Source organism: Schistocerca nitens, chromosome 9 (assembly GCF_023898315.1).
Source record: "Schistocerca nitens isolate TAMUIC-IGC-003100 chromosome 9, iqSchNite1.1, whole genome shotgun sequence".
NCBI classification, from domain to species: domain Eukaryota; kingdom Metazoa; phylum Arthropoda; class Insecta; order Orthoptera; family Acrididae; genus Schistocerca; species Schistocerca nitens.
Window position 1 is genome coordinate 225,376,851 of NC_064622.1, and position 18,386 is coordinate 225,395,236.

General features: G+C 41.7%; 1 protein-coding gene across 1 annotated transcript in view; it reads left to right on the plus strand.

Moving 5' to 3' along the window:
• Positions 1-18,184, plus strand: part of LOC126203586 (uncharacterized) — a 149,786-nt gene extending 131,602 nt beyond the window's left edge. The window contains exons 3-4 of the mRNA XM_049937947.1: positions 4,080-4,324; positions 17,874-18,184. Coding sequence (XP_049793904.1) covers positions 4,080-4,324; positions 17,874-18,032 — 404 coding nt within the window. The 3' untranslated portion in view covers positions 18,033-18,184. The remainder of the gene's footprint in view (positions 1-4,079; positions 4,325-17,873) is intronic.
• The last annotated feature ends 202 nt before the right edge of the window (positions 18,185-18,386 follow it).

Consider the following 18,386-nt stretch of genomic DNA (forward strand, 5'->3'; position numbering starts at 1 on the left):
GAGGACATGAGTTGTGTCGGGGGACATGAGTTGTGTCTGGATAGCTTAGTCAGTAAGAGCATTATCCATAAAAGACAAGCTTGTGGGTTTGAGTCCTCATGCAGCACACAGTTTTACTCTGCTGGGAAGCTTCAGCATCACTGAAGACTTCTTTCAGCCTAAAATTGGTATGAAGGCTTTCTGCATATTACCTAGAATATGTAAATTACAATCTACAGGATGATTCTGTGATGATGTTACAAACTTTCAGGAATGATGGAGAAGGGTAAATGTGTCAGTTTGAGGTAAGGAACTCTGGCCAGAAAATGACTGAACTGAAAGTTATAAGCGAAAGTCATTCTAATATCTCTGACAGTGAAATACATATGCCAGAACTCTTGTTGCTGAGGTTGTAGGATAGGTAATCACAATCAGCATTGAGACATAGAGGCTGGGATCATAATTAACCTAATCCAATGCAGACAGCATACTGTGACAAGATCAATACTGGTGTACAATGTCTGTACTGTAGTATATGGCAACTCTGTTTACAAGATGAAGTATGAACGTAATTCAACCCTAACGAAATGGTGGTGTACCTTGTGATGGAACTTACTGAAATGATTTTCATATATGGGCAAGCGAACTGAAGCAACTGAGAAACAGAAAGGTTGTACAGTGCCAAATATCCATGTAGAAGACATGTAGCTCACACCATGTTTCCAAGATTGTTCCAGAGATTAAGTAAAACAGGGCAACAGGCACCACATTACAATGAATGAGGAGGATGACAAATTACGTGGACTCCTGGCTTAGGAGCTGCAGTGCTTGCTCAAGGAGGTGAAGCACCTGCAAACAGCACTCAATCAGTTGCACTTAAAATGAATGTTTTGCAGAGTACTGTGTGGTGAGTATTGCAGGAAATACAGCTACACCCCTACAATCCACAGAAAGTACATATTTTAATTCCTGCTGACTTTAGACCACATGTCAAGTTCAGCCAATGGTTCTTGCAGTGTCTTACTGTTGATCACCACATACCTGCAGATGTACTTTTCATTGATGAAGTCTGTCTCACCAGATACAGAATGCTATATAGCTGTAATAGTCATTTTTGGACTGATGAGACTCCCCATGCTACAGTTGTGGTGAGCCATTAATACAGGCTGTTAGTGTGTGGGCAGACATATTCACTGATCATGTACTAGGCCTGTTTCTTCTTCCTCCCTGCTTAGATACACCAGTGTACACATATTTTATCAGAGATGTATTACCCCTGTTTCTCGGACATATCCCACTTGTTATTCATCAATAGTTATGTTTCCAACTTGATGGACCCATACCTCACTCTGGAATTAGGGTTCATGAACACCTGTATCAAACATTCCCTGAAAAGTAGACAGGCAGAAAAGGCCCTGTTTAATGGCCAGCACATTCATTTGATCTCATCCCACCTGATTTCTTCTTGTGGGAACATTTGAAAAGTCTTATGTATGTGGGACCTGTTGAGACTGAAGAGGATCCCCTGACAAGAATTCTCACTGCCTTCAACACTGTTCAAAAGACACAACGGATATTAGAAAAGGTACAACAGAACTTTGTGTGACAATTCTATACCTGCATTAATGCTGTAGGATGCCATTTTGAATAACTGTAGTAAATGTAGCAGGTTGTGAAACTTGTGCGGATAAATGGAATTCTCTATCACTATACCAAAGGCTTAGGATTGTTGTTCTCTCTGACACCAAGTTATATGTTTCATAACTAGTCCATCAACAGGGGAAATTATCTAAAGCTACTGTGGAGTACTCAGGAAGAAATCTGTACATCATGATCAGATCATAAATTGAAGCCCTTAGTTTGGGCACTGCTTGAGACTGAGGTGAAACTTGAGTGGATTTTCACATATGCTTTTGACCCAGTCATTTGTGGACTAAGGTTTCTTACCTCAGAGTGGTATATTTACCCTTTCCATCATCTCTGAAAGTTTACAGTTATGAGAAGGATACATTGCTACTCTGTATAGAGATGAAACATTGAGTTGGAGACAGGCACAACAAAAACAGATACAAAAATTATTTTAATATGCCTCTTAAGTTGTTGATGTCTGTACAATGGCTTCATTGTCCAAGAGGGCCAGGTTTTTTAACTTCATGAATGAAAACATCAATTGCTGTAGGCCTTTACTCAAGATTTATTGTACTTCATGTTTCCGTCATACTTGTCTCATAAATCAATCCAGATTTAGTTACCATTATGAAATCAAACACTACAACATCATTGATGTACACAATTATTGAAACCTTATAATTTTAAACAAACAATACTGATGTATTACTTAGTAATACCGAAAAAAGGTTTTTTCCAACAGCAACATCAACTTGGGGCATTGTAGTCTGACAAAAGAACTACATACAAAGAAGTGTGTAAATAGAACTGAGAAGAAAGACTGTGTCTGGTGCACATTTTTTTTACAACTATATATAATTTACTATTACACACCATAATGTTATAGAAATTCCTTTGTATTTTCAATTATTTTCAATACATATAGTTTTTAAGAGGAGTTGTAACTTAAACAAAAATATGTTTTCTTGTGCAGAAAAATCAAAGAATCAAACAGTGACAATAGTTATTTTTATAATTAAGCTTTTTCAGTATAGGAAGTCTATATATCTTTGTTTAAATAATGATGTTACATAATTTTTCATTTAATAAAAATCATTTTTGTGAAGTTATGTACATTTCCATAATCAAAGAGTAACTATTTAACTATTGAATAATAAACTTAGATTCCAAACAACTTAATTTCATAAATTTGTATGACATTTACTATGTCTTCCATAAATTAAACAATGGAAGATTACAGTGTTTTGGAATATATTTATATCTAAAATTACATCCTTACTTGTTCTTCTTTATTTTAAAGTGATATGATGAAGAACTTTGAGAAATGTTATGTTCCCCTGTTATGTACTCTCATGACTAATAGGAATGTTCACATCCATTATTGACTGGAAAGGAAATTATTGTTGTTATATTAGCTCAAATGTAGTATACACTTCAACAAATAATATGCATTGTAAATTATGAAACTTAAATGATATCACATGATACAAAACAAAAGGTGATATAGGTCTCTTCATTTTGATATCCTGACCTAAGTGTTGGTACTTTACAACCTGTAGTGATGATTCCCTATTCTGAATCTGCTACCTCATTGTGCACACTCTCTGGGTTCCTTACTGTGACACACTGTGTTTTGCTTGTGAAATAATGAAATCCAAGCACAATAAGACATCTGATAGCACGATATTTGAACTTTTCTAGTTGAACATCATAAACTGCATGATAAACTACTTTTGATAAGTCACAGAAAATGCCAGATGGCAATATTTTGTGATTTCATTTTGTATAATGTGATTTTTGAACTGACAATGGAAAGTTCTAATTATTTTATTTTAGGACAGGTGTGTTATTGTTCTTGTGTATTTAGTTTTTTCCAGTGCCCTCAAAAAAGAGGTATGCATTGAAACTTGGTAGATATTAATATGTGTCTTAACTCCCTCAAAGACTAGCATATTTTAGTCATTCAGGTATTAAACATGTGACAGTGTCATATTGTACAGGTGACTGAACACACTGCATACATGTGAAGAATAGAATTTTAGTAGTTTACTTGAGGAACTATCAACTTTATGGGAACTGCTTTTGAGGGAGAGATGATTCGAGGAAATTAATTAAATTCTTCATGTCTTTGGCAGAGCTTGGAGTAGAAGTGATTTGATCATCTTGGTCACACACACATACACACACACACGCACACACCCACACACCCACTCGCGCACACACACACACACACACACACACACACACACACACACACACACACTCACAAATCTTTGGTACTGTCGTGTGTGTGAATAAGATGTTTTTCTCAGTTCTAATATGTTAATTTTTTTAATTCATTTGGGTCCTAATTATTTCAATATGTTCTGTCAGAGAGATGAACAGACTTAACGTTGCATTTTTTTCCCTTAAGGGTTATTAACAAGGTAGTAACCACAATAACATCTGGATGTTCTATATTATGATTTCAGGAACAGATTCACGTTTCGGTTTTGGATTTCGATTTGGTGAACATGCAGATTTCCAGGTACTTATACAACTTGGACCTCAAACAGAGACACAGCCTATTGGCCCACAACCTGAGAACAATGGAAACTCTAAGAGGCATGTTATCCAGCAAACCTTCTACATTCCAAATGGTGAAGAAATAATCACAGACACACAAGGTGGGAAATGGCTCTCATCTTGGAGATCAGCATTCACCCCAAAAAAGAAGGTAAGTATTTTACCTTTCCTTCATCCTCTGTATTTATTTTTGCTTTTATGACCAGTTAGTTTCTTCATTCATCCATTCATTCCAATTTCTACTTTCATTTCTCCACTTTCTTCATCTTCTTATTTTGCAGTGTGGCATTTCTCATATCTTAAAATTTGAATTCTTATATCTACATGTGCCTCTCCCCATTCCTGTCCATTTCCATGGGATAAAAACAGTATTATGAAAAGGATAGGTTGGTACTCACTGCACAGAGGATGTGTTGAGTATGAGACAGGCATAATTAAAAGATTGCTAAATTAAGCTGTCCAACAAATTAGTCCATCTTTGGAAATAGGAAACACACACACATATTCACACAAGAACAACTCACACAGATTTTTCCACTGTTTCCAACCACTGCATCCTGACTGCAGAGTGCGACTGCATCTGACATGAGCACCAATATGGCTGAGTGGTGGGGGCAAGGAGGAGGCATTGTATGGGGAGGGGAAGGGATAGGAGGGTGAGTGGAAGGAGATGGTGTGCTGCCTTTGAGGACATTCCAGGAGCATGCTGGAGACATGATAAGGCTGCCAGATGCACAGTTCAGAGGCTTCACACTGGTTGGGGGGGGGGGGGGGGGGGGGAGGCAGGCAGAAAAGAGAGAGATGCATTGGTTGAATGAAATTTCTGTGTAGTGCTGAAGTGAAGGTGGAGGCCAGACATGTTATGGGAACTATGGGTATGTTGTAGGGTAAATTCCCACCTGCACAATTTAGAAAAGCTGTTGTTGGTGGGAAGGATCCAGATAGTGCAGGCTGAGAGGCAGACATTGAAGCAAAGTACATCATATTGGGCATCATGTTCAGCAACTGGGTGGTCCAGATAACTATTGGCAACAGCTTGGCAGTGAACAGTCATGCGGACAAACAACTTGTTAGTTGTCATGCTCATATAGAAAGCAGTACAGTGTTCCAGCTTAGTTTGTAGATCACATGGCTCCATCCAGAGGTAGTCCTGCCTATAATGGGGTAGGAGGTGCCTGTGACAGGACTGAACTAGTTGATAGTAGGATGATGTATGGGATGGGCCTTGCATCTAGACCTACTGCAATGATATAAGCTATGAGGCAAGGGGTTTGGAATAGAGGTGGAGTAGGGATAGACAAGGATATTGCATAGGTTTAGTGGGTGCCAGAATACCACTGTGGGAGTGGTGGGGAGGGATATTCTTCATTTCATGGCACAATGAGAGACTGTAGAAATCCTGGTGGAGAATGTGATTCAGTTGCTCCTATCCTGGGTGGAATTGATGCATGCTCCTTTGTGACTGGACAGTGGGTATGTGGGAGGTGGTAGGAGACTAGAGAGGCAAGGAAAGGCAGGTCTGTTTCTGAACAAGGTTTGGAGGACAATTTTGGTCTGTGAAGGTCTCAGTGAGCCTTGGCATATTTGGAGAGAGGCTGCTTGCCACAATAGACGTGGTGACTTCAGGTGACTAGAATGTCTTGTATGGAATGGGTGGCAGCTTTTGAAGTGGAGATAGGAGGTATTGTTGGTGGTTGGAAGATTTGATATGGATGAAGGTACTGATGTAACCAAACTTGAGAGTGAGGTGAATATTGAGGAAGGTGGCTCATTGTGTTAAGGAGGAATAGGTGAAGGGAATGGCAGAGAAGTTTTGAGGTTCTGGAGGATCACAATAATGTCATCAATGTATCTGAACCATGTGAGGCACTTGGGGTTCTGGATGGGTAGGGTGGATCCTGAAGAGGCCCATGAATAGGTTAGTGTAGAATGGTGCTGTGCATTTGCTCATTGATGTACTATGGATTTGTTTCTTCAAACAAGAACTAATTTGGGAGACGATAAAGTTGGTCGTGGTAACCAAGAAGGAAGTTGTATGTATGGAGTCAGCTGTGTATTGGGAAACTTAATGTTCAATCAGAAATACCATGGGCATTGATGATGTTAATGTAGAGGAAAGTGGCATTGACAGTGACAAGCAGAGTGCCAGGTGGTAAAAGAACAGGACTGTGTTGAGTTGGTAGAGTTAATGGTTGGTGTCTCTAATATGGATGAAAAAGTAATAGAAAATAGCTGAAGGTGTTGGTCCATGAGATCAGAGATTCTTTCAATGGGGACACAGTAATTAGCCACTATGGGGCATCCTGGCTGCCTGGGTTTATGGAATTTAAGAAGCATATAGAAGGTAGGAGTCTCAGGAGTGGTTGGAATGTGTGGAGGGGAGAGAGAGGCTCAGTAGAGAGGTCCTGGGATGGGCCTAAGGATTGTTGAGGGACTAGAGATCCTGCTGAATATCTGGAATGAGGTCATTGTGGCAGGGTTTGCAAGTGGATTTATCCAACAGCTAATGGAGTCTCTCCACCAGATAATCCCTGCTGTTCATAACCACAGTCTTGAAGCCTTTGTCAGCAGTTAGGATTATAAGGTTGGGATCAGATTTTAGGTGGTGGGTTGTGGTTCTTTTTGCATATGTAAGGCTGGTTTCCATGTTAAGGGATTTGAGAGAATTATGTTGCAGCAATGTTAATACCTCCTGAGATCCTTAGGCCTATCAAAGAACCTCTCCCCTCAATCTATCTCTCCTCTCACCCACACCATTCTCCACATCCCTATCTTCTATATGCTACCTAGAGCCCATAAATTCAAACACCCAGGATTCCTCTCTGTGGCCAATTACTGTGCCTCCACTGAGGAAAACTCTGGTTTTATGGATCAGCAACTCTAGTCTATTACTTTAACCCATTCTCCTATGTAAATGATACCAACTATTCCCTCCACTAACTCTCCACAGTTCCTGTTCATTTACCAACTGACACCCTGCTCATCATTGTCAATGCCACCTCCATCTACACTAGTGCCCTCAATGCCTATGGTCTTGCAGCTACTAAACACTACCTTCCACAATGAACAACTGACTCCAAACATACAACCGCCTTCCTGGTCACCAAAACCAATTATAACCTCATTCACATTTACTTCTCCTTTGAATGCATCATTTTCAAACAAATCCATGGTACATCATTGGGCACCCACATCTCACCATCCTAATCCAATGTAATCATGAGTCATCTGGAGGAATCCTTCTTAACCACCCAAAATCCAAAACCCCTCACCTGGTTCATTTTCACTGATGACATTTTTCTGATCTGCACTGAGGGTAAGGACACCCCAGCCACCTTCCTCCAAAACCTCAAAACCTTGTAACTCATTCACTTTACTTGGTTCTCCTCAATGCAACAAGCCACCTTCCTTGATGTTGACAGACAGTTCAAGTGTGGCTACAACAATACTTCCACCCACTTCAAACCTACCGACCAACAACAATAGCTCTCCTTTAACAGCTACCATCCATTCTATACTAAGAAGCCCCTTCAATATGGCCTAGACAGCGATGATCATCACATATGTAGTGATGAGCTGTCCCTCTCCAAATATGTAAAGAGTCTCACAGAAGCCTTCAAAGGCCAAAATTATCCTCCAAACTTTGTTCAGAAACAGATCCCTTGCCTTGTCTCTCTAGTCACCTGCCTTCCTCCCACATACCTATCATGTCTTAGTACTACTCAAGACTGGAGCACTGCCAGGGCTTTGACCACTCATCATGCTCTGAAGTGAGGAAGATCCTACCCATTATCCTCCCGAGCCCTCCCACACTCATATTCCATTGCCCACATACCCTATGCTATATCCTAGTCCATCCATACTCCACCCCTGCCCAAGCTCCTCAGGTCATGGCGCATATCCCTGCAAGATGCCTAGGTGCAAGGCCAGTCCCATACATCTATACATCCTTCCACTGCAACCTAGTTTAAACCTGTCACAGGTATCCTCATTCCCATTAAAGGCAGAGCTACCTGTGAAAGCAGTCATGTTATCTACAAGAGAAACTGCATCCACTGTGTTTCTTCCTACATGGGTATGACAACTAACAAGTTTCTGTCCACATGAATGGTCACTGCCAAACTGTGGCCATGAGACAGCTAGATCACCCAGTACCTGAACATCATGCCCACCACTATCTGCTTCACTTCAGTGACTACCACACAGCCTGCACCATCTGGATCCTTCATATTAACACCAGCTTTCCTGAGTTATGCAGGTGGGAACCCTCCCTAAAACATACCCATAGTTCCCATAGCTGTCCTGGCCTCCACATTCACTATTCCCTATCTTCTATCCACCTAACCCCCTCCCTGCTACCATTCCAACATTACACATGCCATGTATTTCACCAATGAAACATTCTTTACCTTAAGATATTCTTCTTCTTTTTGAAGGAAGTTTTTGCTTGAGCTATTCTACTTCTGACTACTGCTTTGCTCCGGAAGTTCCTACTGATCTCACTTCCTAAATTAGTAAATGATCCACTTTGGTCATTTAGTTCATTGTCTATGTAAAGTGGGACTTTGAGTTTTGTTTCTTTATCACATACCATCACTTTTATTTTCATATTATATCTTTTTTGCATATTATATTTTCCCCCATAACTTTATCCATTTTAACTAACATGGGTTCAGGGTCTTCTGCAGTTTCCTCTATAACAGCAACACCATCATCACATTATAAAATACCTGTTCTTTTGCCATGTATTAATAAACTTGCCTCTGAGTCTTATTTGACTTTTTTAATTGCCTCTTCTACACAGTGGTTGGAGATAGTGAGATACTATGCACAATGTTGTTGGACACCTTCCTCTTGGTTTGTCCTTCCATAAATAACAACTGTCTCATTTTTTATGGTTACATATTAGTCTTTGACCACCCTGCTACTTCCCAAACGCCAATCACAGGTAGGTCCAGGTGCTGCCTCCTGCGCACAACATGACAGGCAACCCCCAGTGCTCCATTCTGTTTGGGAACGACTGGGTAATTGCAGACGACTTTACATTAAAGACATTTCGTCAGGATACCTTTTCCTAGTGGGCACAGGCACCAATGTTTCACTGCTGCCTACGTCCTTAGTGTTGTCGAACATCCGCCCTCATAATACTTCACTGCAAGCAGTGAATCCAACTAAACTACGATGCTTGGGTTCAACTTCCAACGTCGTCTCACTCTCCGTAAACTGCAAACTCGAGTGGACTTTTTTAATGTGCGAAATTGACGAACCTATACTAGGCGTTGACTTCTTGCGACACCACAAACTTTCACCGCACCTAGTGCGAAACACCGTGTTTCGTCATCCGTCCAAGACTCACTTCCCCTGTGTTCCATCGAGAAAACCCCACCGTGACACATCGGTCGGGGCTCATCTCATCTTTACATGCTCGTCTTTGTCGATGACGTTACAAGACACCACGCACAAGTGCCTTGACGAGCTCGAACACGTTGCTTGCCTACGCAAGGGAAACTTCGAGCTTTCCCTCTGGCTCCAAGAAACACAGCTCCAGCTCTCTGATGCAGCAAAGGAATTGCGGACACTACAGCAAGGATAAAGCAAGGTCAGTAAGTGCGCCGAATTTGCTTGCAGTCCCAGCAATCGAGCCTCCGTGTGTTTACCTCCTGCTACCCCTTGCAATTGAGCTATCAAGACTGCCATAACTTGTACTGACAGTTCCGCAGGGCCACACCCTCCTAACATGGCAGCATTTGACACTCGGCCAGACACAAGTGCGCATGCGCGACGAGCGTCACATGTTCCCGAATTGACGGCTCCTTCCCCACCCCTTGCGGACAGCACCTCAAACTATGCAACTTCGGCTCCTGTGCACCGCAATGCGACAACCACTGACAACACAAACAGTGCACTCACGCCAAGCATTTCACACACGACCGTGCTGCCACAGGCCTCGCCCTCAGACAATGGACTCACTAACGGCTCACGAGCTCTACCAAGCTCACCCGACCTTAGTGCTACTGCTTCGAATCAGCGGCCATCTTGTCACGTTGACTCCTGGGACACTTTACCGTCTCGACTCCCGTCGGATCCACCGAGTGGCTCTGAACACCACGACCACGACCACGCCTCGCCTGACCCGCCCGCTACACATTGTAAACAAACTGCCTCCTGTCGTCACCAATGGCACGGATCACAAGCTTCGCCTCACGCCAGGTCCCTCGATCTCCAATAAACCACATCGACTTTGTCCCGAGCACCTCTCCGACCTTAAAAATCAGATTTCTTAACTACTAAGCTCCAGCGTCATTGAACCCTCTGCCAATAGCTGGTCTACGCCCATACATACGACATCCAAGAAGGACGGGTCCTGTCGCATGTGTGGAGACTACCGTCGACTAAACGCACAAACAATTATGGACACCTACCCCATACCCAACATTACCGACTTTACCAGCTCCCCAGCTCCCTCGCAGGTGCGACCACGTTCTCTGTCATTGATTGCATGGCACCTGAAGACATCGAGAAGACAACAATCACCACCCTGATCGGGTTATATCAGTTTCGATTCATGCCCTTTGGTCTGATAAACGCAACCCAGATCTGGCAACACTTCATCAACGAAGTGCTATTCGACCTAAAATTCTGCTTTGCATATCTTGATGACATTCTTGTGTTCAGCTCCTCCGTCAAGGACAACATTCGACATGTGCAAACTGTTATGAACACTCGCGGTAGCAGGCATCGAGACCAACCAGGACAAATTGCAGCTACATCAACCCGCTGTCACTTTTCTTGGTTTTCGGGTCTCTGCCGACGGCATTTCACCGCCCCCTGACAAAGTACAAACAATACTAAACCTATCCAGACCTTCGTCATTCAAAGAGTTCCGGCGCTTTCTGTGGATGGTTAATTATTATCGCCGACATCTAGCTCGGACTGCGGAGATTCAGGCTCCACTGAAGGACGCCTTAGCAGGCACCAACACTTCTGGATCTCGGCCCGTTCCAGGGACCCCTGCTATGACTGACTCTTTCACTGCCCTCAAAAATATTCTTGCCGAGGCCTGCACCATCGCGCATCCTCATCCCAATGCGCAGTTTTTCATCACCACAGACGTGAGCGATACTGCCATCGGCGCTGTCCTTAGCGAGACAATCGACGGCCAAACTTAGCCTCTGCAGTTCTTCTCGTGCAAGCTCACCAATGCACAACAGAAATATTCCGCGTTTGACAGGGAGTTGCTCGCGGTCTACGAAGCGATCAAGCATTTTAATACTGACATTGAGGGGCGTTCTTTCTATGTTTTAACGGACCACAAACCTCTGGCTGCGGCCATTACAAACCCGCCAGCTGACCCACCTCCTCATCACTTCAGATACATGGACTTCATATCTCAGTTCACCACCGATGTCAGACCCATAAAGGGTGCTGACAATATAGTTGCTGATTTCCTTTCACGAGTCGACGCCGTGCATTCGCTGTTAGACCTCTCTGAACTGCCTAACCTCCAACCCGCCGAAGAGGAAACACAAAACCTGATTTCAGACTCTACTTCTTCACTACACTTCGTCCACACCACCTTCCCTGGCATTTCTGGAGAGATCTTGTGCGACGACAGTACGAGCACGTTACACCCCCTCATCCCAACCTTGCTCCATCGGGCTGTCTTCAACACATTGCATAATTTAGCCCACCCCGGTGTTCGAGCGTCCGCCCGCCTCGTAGCGGAGTGTTTTGTGTGGAGAAATGTCAACAAGGACTGCTAGCAATGGGCACGCTCCTGCGTCACATGCCAACGCTGCAAAGTACACAAGCACACTTCACCCCCTCCTCGGCGCCTTTTCGAACCCTCCTGGAGCATATTCATATTGACATTATCGGTCCTCTCTCCCCCTCTAACGGCTTTCGTTATGTTCTCTCGTCTATCGACTGAACAATTCGCTGGGTCAAGGCTGTCCTCCTCCCCAATATTATGGCAGAAACTGTTGCTCAAGCTTTCGTCGAGTCATGGGTATCGTGTTTCGGATGTCCTGCTATCATCACGACTGACCAGGGCAGACAATTTGAGTCGGCCCTGTTCAACGGTATTTGTAACATTTGTGGCATCCGGCGCATCCATACCACAGCATATCACCCGCAAAGTAACAGGCTTTCAAGGCGGCTCTTCAATGACTCATCTATCTATGGATGGAGGCCTTTCCCCTTGTGCTACTCGGCATTCGTGCAATCTATAAAGAAGACCTCAAAGGCACAATAGCTGAGTTCATATATGGCCAGAACATTGTTCTCCCTGCCGAACTTGTGAGCCCTTCCGCTTCTCCCCCTCAGTCTGAATTACCTTCCTTCGTAGACCGCGTCAGACGCCACTTCATCAACCTCCATATCCCTCCGCTTGCCAGCCATTCCCACCCTAAGGTTCACGTCCTGAAATCTCTGAACGATTGCGAGTACGTCATGCTCTGAGATGACATTGTCCGTGCTCCCCTCCAACCCCCATATACCGGCCTGTACCAAGTTCTCCAGCGCTCAGCCAACACCCGTGACATCCAGATGAAAGATTCAGCTGTCACAGTGTCTCTCAACAGACTTAAGCCTGCTCATGTTGAGCCTTCTTCTACCCCCCTTCAGGCCACGACCACGCCTCTCACTGCCGTGGCTCACAACGCTCTGACCACTCCCTCCATGTTGGACTTAAGACACTCGATCGACTTCCAGCTCCAATCGTTGAGCTCTCCTCTGACCTCGCGCTCTACGCTGCTCTCACACACTCCGTCGAGTGACTTCCAGCTCCAATCGTTGAGCTCTCCTCCTACCTCGCCCTCTACTCCAGTCTCACGCACTCCGTTGAGTGACCACATGCTCCCCATGTCGAGCTTACCTATGATCACACCCTCGCCGCCTGTTTCACCCTGTCAAGGTTTCTCACGGCCCCCCATCTTGAACGTGCCCTTGCTCGACGTGTTTGTGCCTGTCCCCCCTGGACATAATCCATGACATCTCAATAATACTGCACGATTATACACTGTTCGTTGTGTTTTTCTCTTCATCCAGCACTCATGACACAACCTCCGCCACACCCTGCCACCTGGTGAAATGTGTTCCCCTTCCACCCACGTCGACCTGGACATGCTTCGTGTGTTCGCCACGCCCTCCGGAGACATCGTCGTCGTTGCTCTATTCCACCCCAAACCGACAGCCTACCTGTTGCCACACGACCAGCACGCCCAGTATGACACCTGGCTCGCTCAACGACTTCCAGGTTCGGTGGCCGAACCTTCCTTCATGACATCTACCCACACAACTCCCTGACGACGCTGTCGAGCTGACCGTGGTCCATCTCCTGCAGACCACCCCTGCCAATGCCATAGTTCCCCCCCCCCCCCAACCTCTCAAGAGCACCCCATACTGGGGGGGGGGCTATGTGGCGCCGATGAAATTGACACCACCATCGATATGCATTCATCTTTGGACTCTTAAGCTTTATCTTTGGCTGTTCCGCCATGTTCAGTTCAGTTCTTTGTGATCCTTGTATGTGTTAAGGTTAATAAATGAACTACTGCTAAAGGGGTGTGATTATTGGCGCAACCAACTCGAACACACTCCTCAGACACATTTGATATTATGAAATGCTTTTTCTAAGCCTATGAATGCTATGTAAGTAGTTATATTCCTTACCACTTCTTTCTCTGAAGCTTATCTTAGAGCTAAAATTGCTTCTCTAGTTTTTCTGTTGTTCTGGAATCCAAACTGATTTTTTGGTGTGTAGCTTCAACTTTCTGCTCTTTGTTGCTTAGAGAAATTGTAGTTATCATTTTATCTGCATGAACACATAGACTCCGTCCTGTAGTTTCCATATTCTATGGCATTTATTTTCATGGAGATAAGTATCATGATACATTTACTCAAAATATGCATATTCCACACAAAATTAAACATCTCATTTACCAATTTAGTTCCTACTGATTTATGAACTTCGCATGGAATATTGTCCACGCAAGAAGCTTTGTTTTTTTTTAGTTTCTCTAGAACTAGTTCAAACACATTTTTCAAGGTAAGTTTAGCTGTGCTGTTTGCATCTACTCATATTCATAAGTAGTGTTTGAAGTAGTTCTTCACCACTATACAGTTCCTAAGTGCTGTTTCACATTCTTACAATTTCGCCAATGCTATCCAGCATATTTCCATTTTCATACATAACTGTTCTGTTTCTATTTCTTCTGTCTCCAAAAATGTTTTACTGATTTATAAGCTTTGTCTTTGTTTCCTTTCTTTCATGTTATCTTCAGCTGAGATGAAGGCATTCTCAAAAGATCCTTCTATTGCTTGTCTTGCCTCTCTATTGATTCCGTTTCTCAAGCTTTCTTATTTCTCTTGTTCCTCTGATTTTTTTGCATTTTTTAGTTTTCTGCTCCCTTCTATCATATTCACCAGGTCTGCAGTATCTTCCCTTTCCTATTATTTCTTTTTTAGCAGTTTTTATTATGACATACCAAGTACACTGAAAAAAACTGCAGTCATCTGTATCAGTTGTCTTGTTTGTTGCCTTCTAATATAAATGCCACGAATTCTTGTTTTTGAGACTAATTAGTTCCCACTTAACACTCTCTGTTTTTAATTATCATTAATTTCAATTCACTTGTCATCATTACCAATGTATAGTCCATTTTTACATCACAACCTGCTAACATTTTCTGTCTTTGACCTGTTTTTTAAAACTTTACTAAATGTTTATGAACTCTTAGCATCATCTGGCATTTTCTGTGAATTTCTTGTTCCTTGGTGATGGTTAAAGAAAGTATTTGTGATGCAAAGTTTTTATTTTTGGTAGAACTTTACAAATTTGTATCCTGTTTCATTCCTTGATCCAAGTCCAAATTCCTCAGATGACTTTCTTCTCCCCTTCCCTCACCAACAATACCATTCATATCCCCCAAAATGATAAGATTTTAATCTCTTTTAACTTTTCCGTTGATCTCTTTGAGGCGATTACACATTATATCAGTTTCATCCCATTCATGTCCAGTTGTCAACATATATATGTGGATTATGATTATGTCCCTTGATTTTGTTTGTAATCTGACATCTGTCATTATATAGTATACATCCTTTCACTCTGATTCCCAGATATTTTATTGATCACAACCCTAACCCCGGCAACACCAGGTTTATTTTGCACTATTTCACTATGTATATTTCTCTGGCTTTAGGAAAGATAAAAGTACCAAAGAGACAGTTCCACTTGATAATGGAAGCACAACTTAACACCACAAGTGACAATATATTTTATCCAGTACAACAATAAGTATTGAATTTATGGTCATCTATATCAGAAGAGTAAATATACAGGTGACAAATGCTAGCTGAACGAAAAATTAGGCCTGAAGACAAGTACCTCAAATACCATCAGTAAATATTCATACGGTAACTCACTTGTTAGTTAATATCTCTGGCTTACTGACTTATGAAACTAAAATTGTATTCATACTTGTCAGAGATACTACTATTAATATTTCAATACCAATACAATAGATTGTTTGTAGGAAATAAGCTAATGAACAGAATTTAAGACCAGTGGTGTACATTTATATTTACCAGTGTCATTTAAAGTGTTATGAAAATTTAAGACTTCTTTGTGACAGTTGTCAACCTATACAAAGTGTTTGATTGCAGCAGAAGGTTCAAAACTGTTTGAAATTCTCAGACGTAAACTACAGCTAGAAACAGGTAACATAAAATGTGTGCAAGAACTAAGAAGAAAATAAGAATGGAAGACAAAGGAGGAAGATACGGGATTAAAAGTGGTGTAAGATATAGATGTATACTTTCGCCCCTACTGTTCAATCTGTATGCTGAAGAAACAAAGTCAGAAATAAATGAAAGTTTCTGGAGTGGAATTAAAATTAAAGATGAAAGGATACAAATGATAAGTTTCACTGATGGCATTGCTACCTGCAGTGAAAGTGGGGACAAATTGCATGACCTGTTGAATAGAATGAACAGCATAATAGAACATGCTATGGATTTAGAGTAAATTAAAAGAAACATGAAACTAATAAAAATTAGCAATAAACTTAACATCAGAATTGGTGATCACAAAATTGACAAAGTGATGGAAAATAAATATAAAACGTGGCAGAAGAAGCAAGAAAAGCACAAAAAGCTGACTAGCACATCCAAAGAAGGTGTCAAAAAGGGATAGGGAAGATAAAGTTAGATTTAATATAGCATGCAAAAAGGCATTTCAGAATTTTTCTTCCTGTGCTCCATATGCAAAAGATACAGAAACTAACCATAATACATCATACAATAGTACCACTTTGCAAAGGATTGCAGAGTATAGAGATTGATAGATGTAGAGATAGATGTGATTAAAGCAGTGGACTCATGTCTGAGTGGTACAGAATTCATTCATTTACTATATTCTTCAGACATCTTCATAAAAAAGAAACTTCAGGGATTCTGAACAATTTAATGTGTATATTAAACAAGATAAACAGCCATAAGAAACTGGACTAATAATACAGTCCTACAGATTTTGATTTTTAACCCAAGACACTCATTCCTGGTTGTCAGGTAATACAGTGGCCTCTGCCAGGCACTTAAATGTGATTTGCAGAGTATCCACGTACATGTAGATGTAGATGTAGTGGGCAACAGTATCCAACCATTGTCTGAGGCATCTCCCCACACATCCTCTGGTCATCGGGGCTCAAGTCAAAGAAGGACTCATCAGTGAGACAATTCCATTCAAATCAGTGATATACCAAGATGAAGACATATCTGTAGACACCCCAGACGGTGGTGGGATACAGCGGTACATCGACAGTATTCTACACTTCATTTTGTTGCCCTTCTTGACAAGCCATCCTGGGCCTACATTTTAGCAATAAAACATCTGCCTAACAAGGTGCAAATTTCTACTGCTTATCTTTAAACTTTCCAAACTCTCCCTTGGTCAGCAAGGTCACTGGATCTCTCCCCAACTGATAACATTTGGAGAATTATGGGCAGGGCTCTCCAGCCAGCTCGGGATTTTCATGGCCTAACACACCAGTTGCACAGAACTGGGTATGATATCCCTCAGGAGAACATCCAACAACGCTATCAATCAGTGCCAAACAAATAACTGTTTGCAATAAGGGCCAGAGGTGGACCTACACATTATTGACTTGCTCAGTTTGTGAAGCTCGTTCTCTTGAATAAACCAGCCAAATTTTCTGAAATTGTAATCATTGGTTTGTCTGCACATGTACATCACCTCTGTCAATTTCCATCCCATTTGGATAATTCATGGTGCATCAGTTTTTTGTCTTAGAGTGCAGTAGTGTTTAAGCCTCTAAAACAAAAGAGAAGTGTCATCTACTTAGCATACTGCATATGAACTGAGAACATTGACCAATATCATTAACATGCACCAGGAAGGGAAAAATGACATAGAATTGAAACTTGGGGAACATCCAGTATTATTATTGATGGATTGGAAATCTGCAATCTAATCATCTATGTTATCTACTAGATACTCAGTCTTTTATACTTCTTTCACATTCAATATTGACTTCACATCAATGTTTGCAGGCTAAATGGAGCTTATAAACAGTACAACTTAGTTTCAGATATGTCCTTGATCACTTTTGTGCTCATAAATTTATGAGTCAAATCAATTTACATTACAGAGCATTGACACTGTGATATTTATGTTGCAGGTAAATCTGCAGGAGACTAAAACTGAAATACCTACAATGGCTCCAGATCCAACACAGAGCAGAAACCAAGTTGTAACACATCTGCGTAAGCTCTACACAAACACAAACAAAACAGCAGACACTGCTACAAATACTGGGAATTCCACACAAGTGGAGTAGTGTTTATTTATTTATCTACATCACCAAAGAAAGTGTAGTGCATTCCTATAGTACTGCCATGTGTGTATACATGAAACCTTATATACTTCATTAGCAATGAATCGATAAATTTATTTATGTTAATAAACATGTATCTTAATTTATTGTGTACAATAAACCCAACCTTTTTATTGAAATACAAATCAATGTTTCATATGAACAATACCATAAATGTGTTTAGTTACTACATTACTTTTGTGAAATAAAAAAAAATATTTCACATGTTCACAATTGTTTGGGATTCTAGAGACTTGATGGCCAGTGTTGTCTGTCAATTGTAACCAAAGTGTGACAAGTCTATTACATATGCCTTAA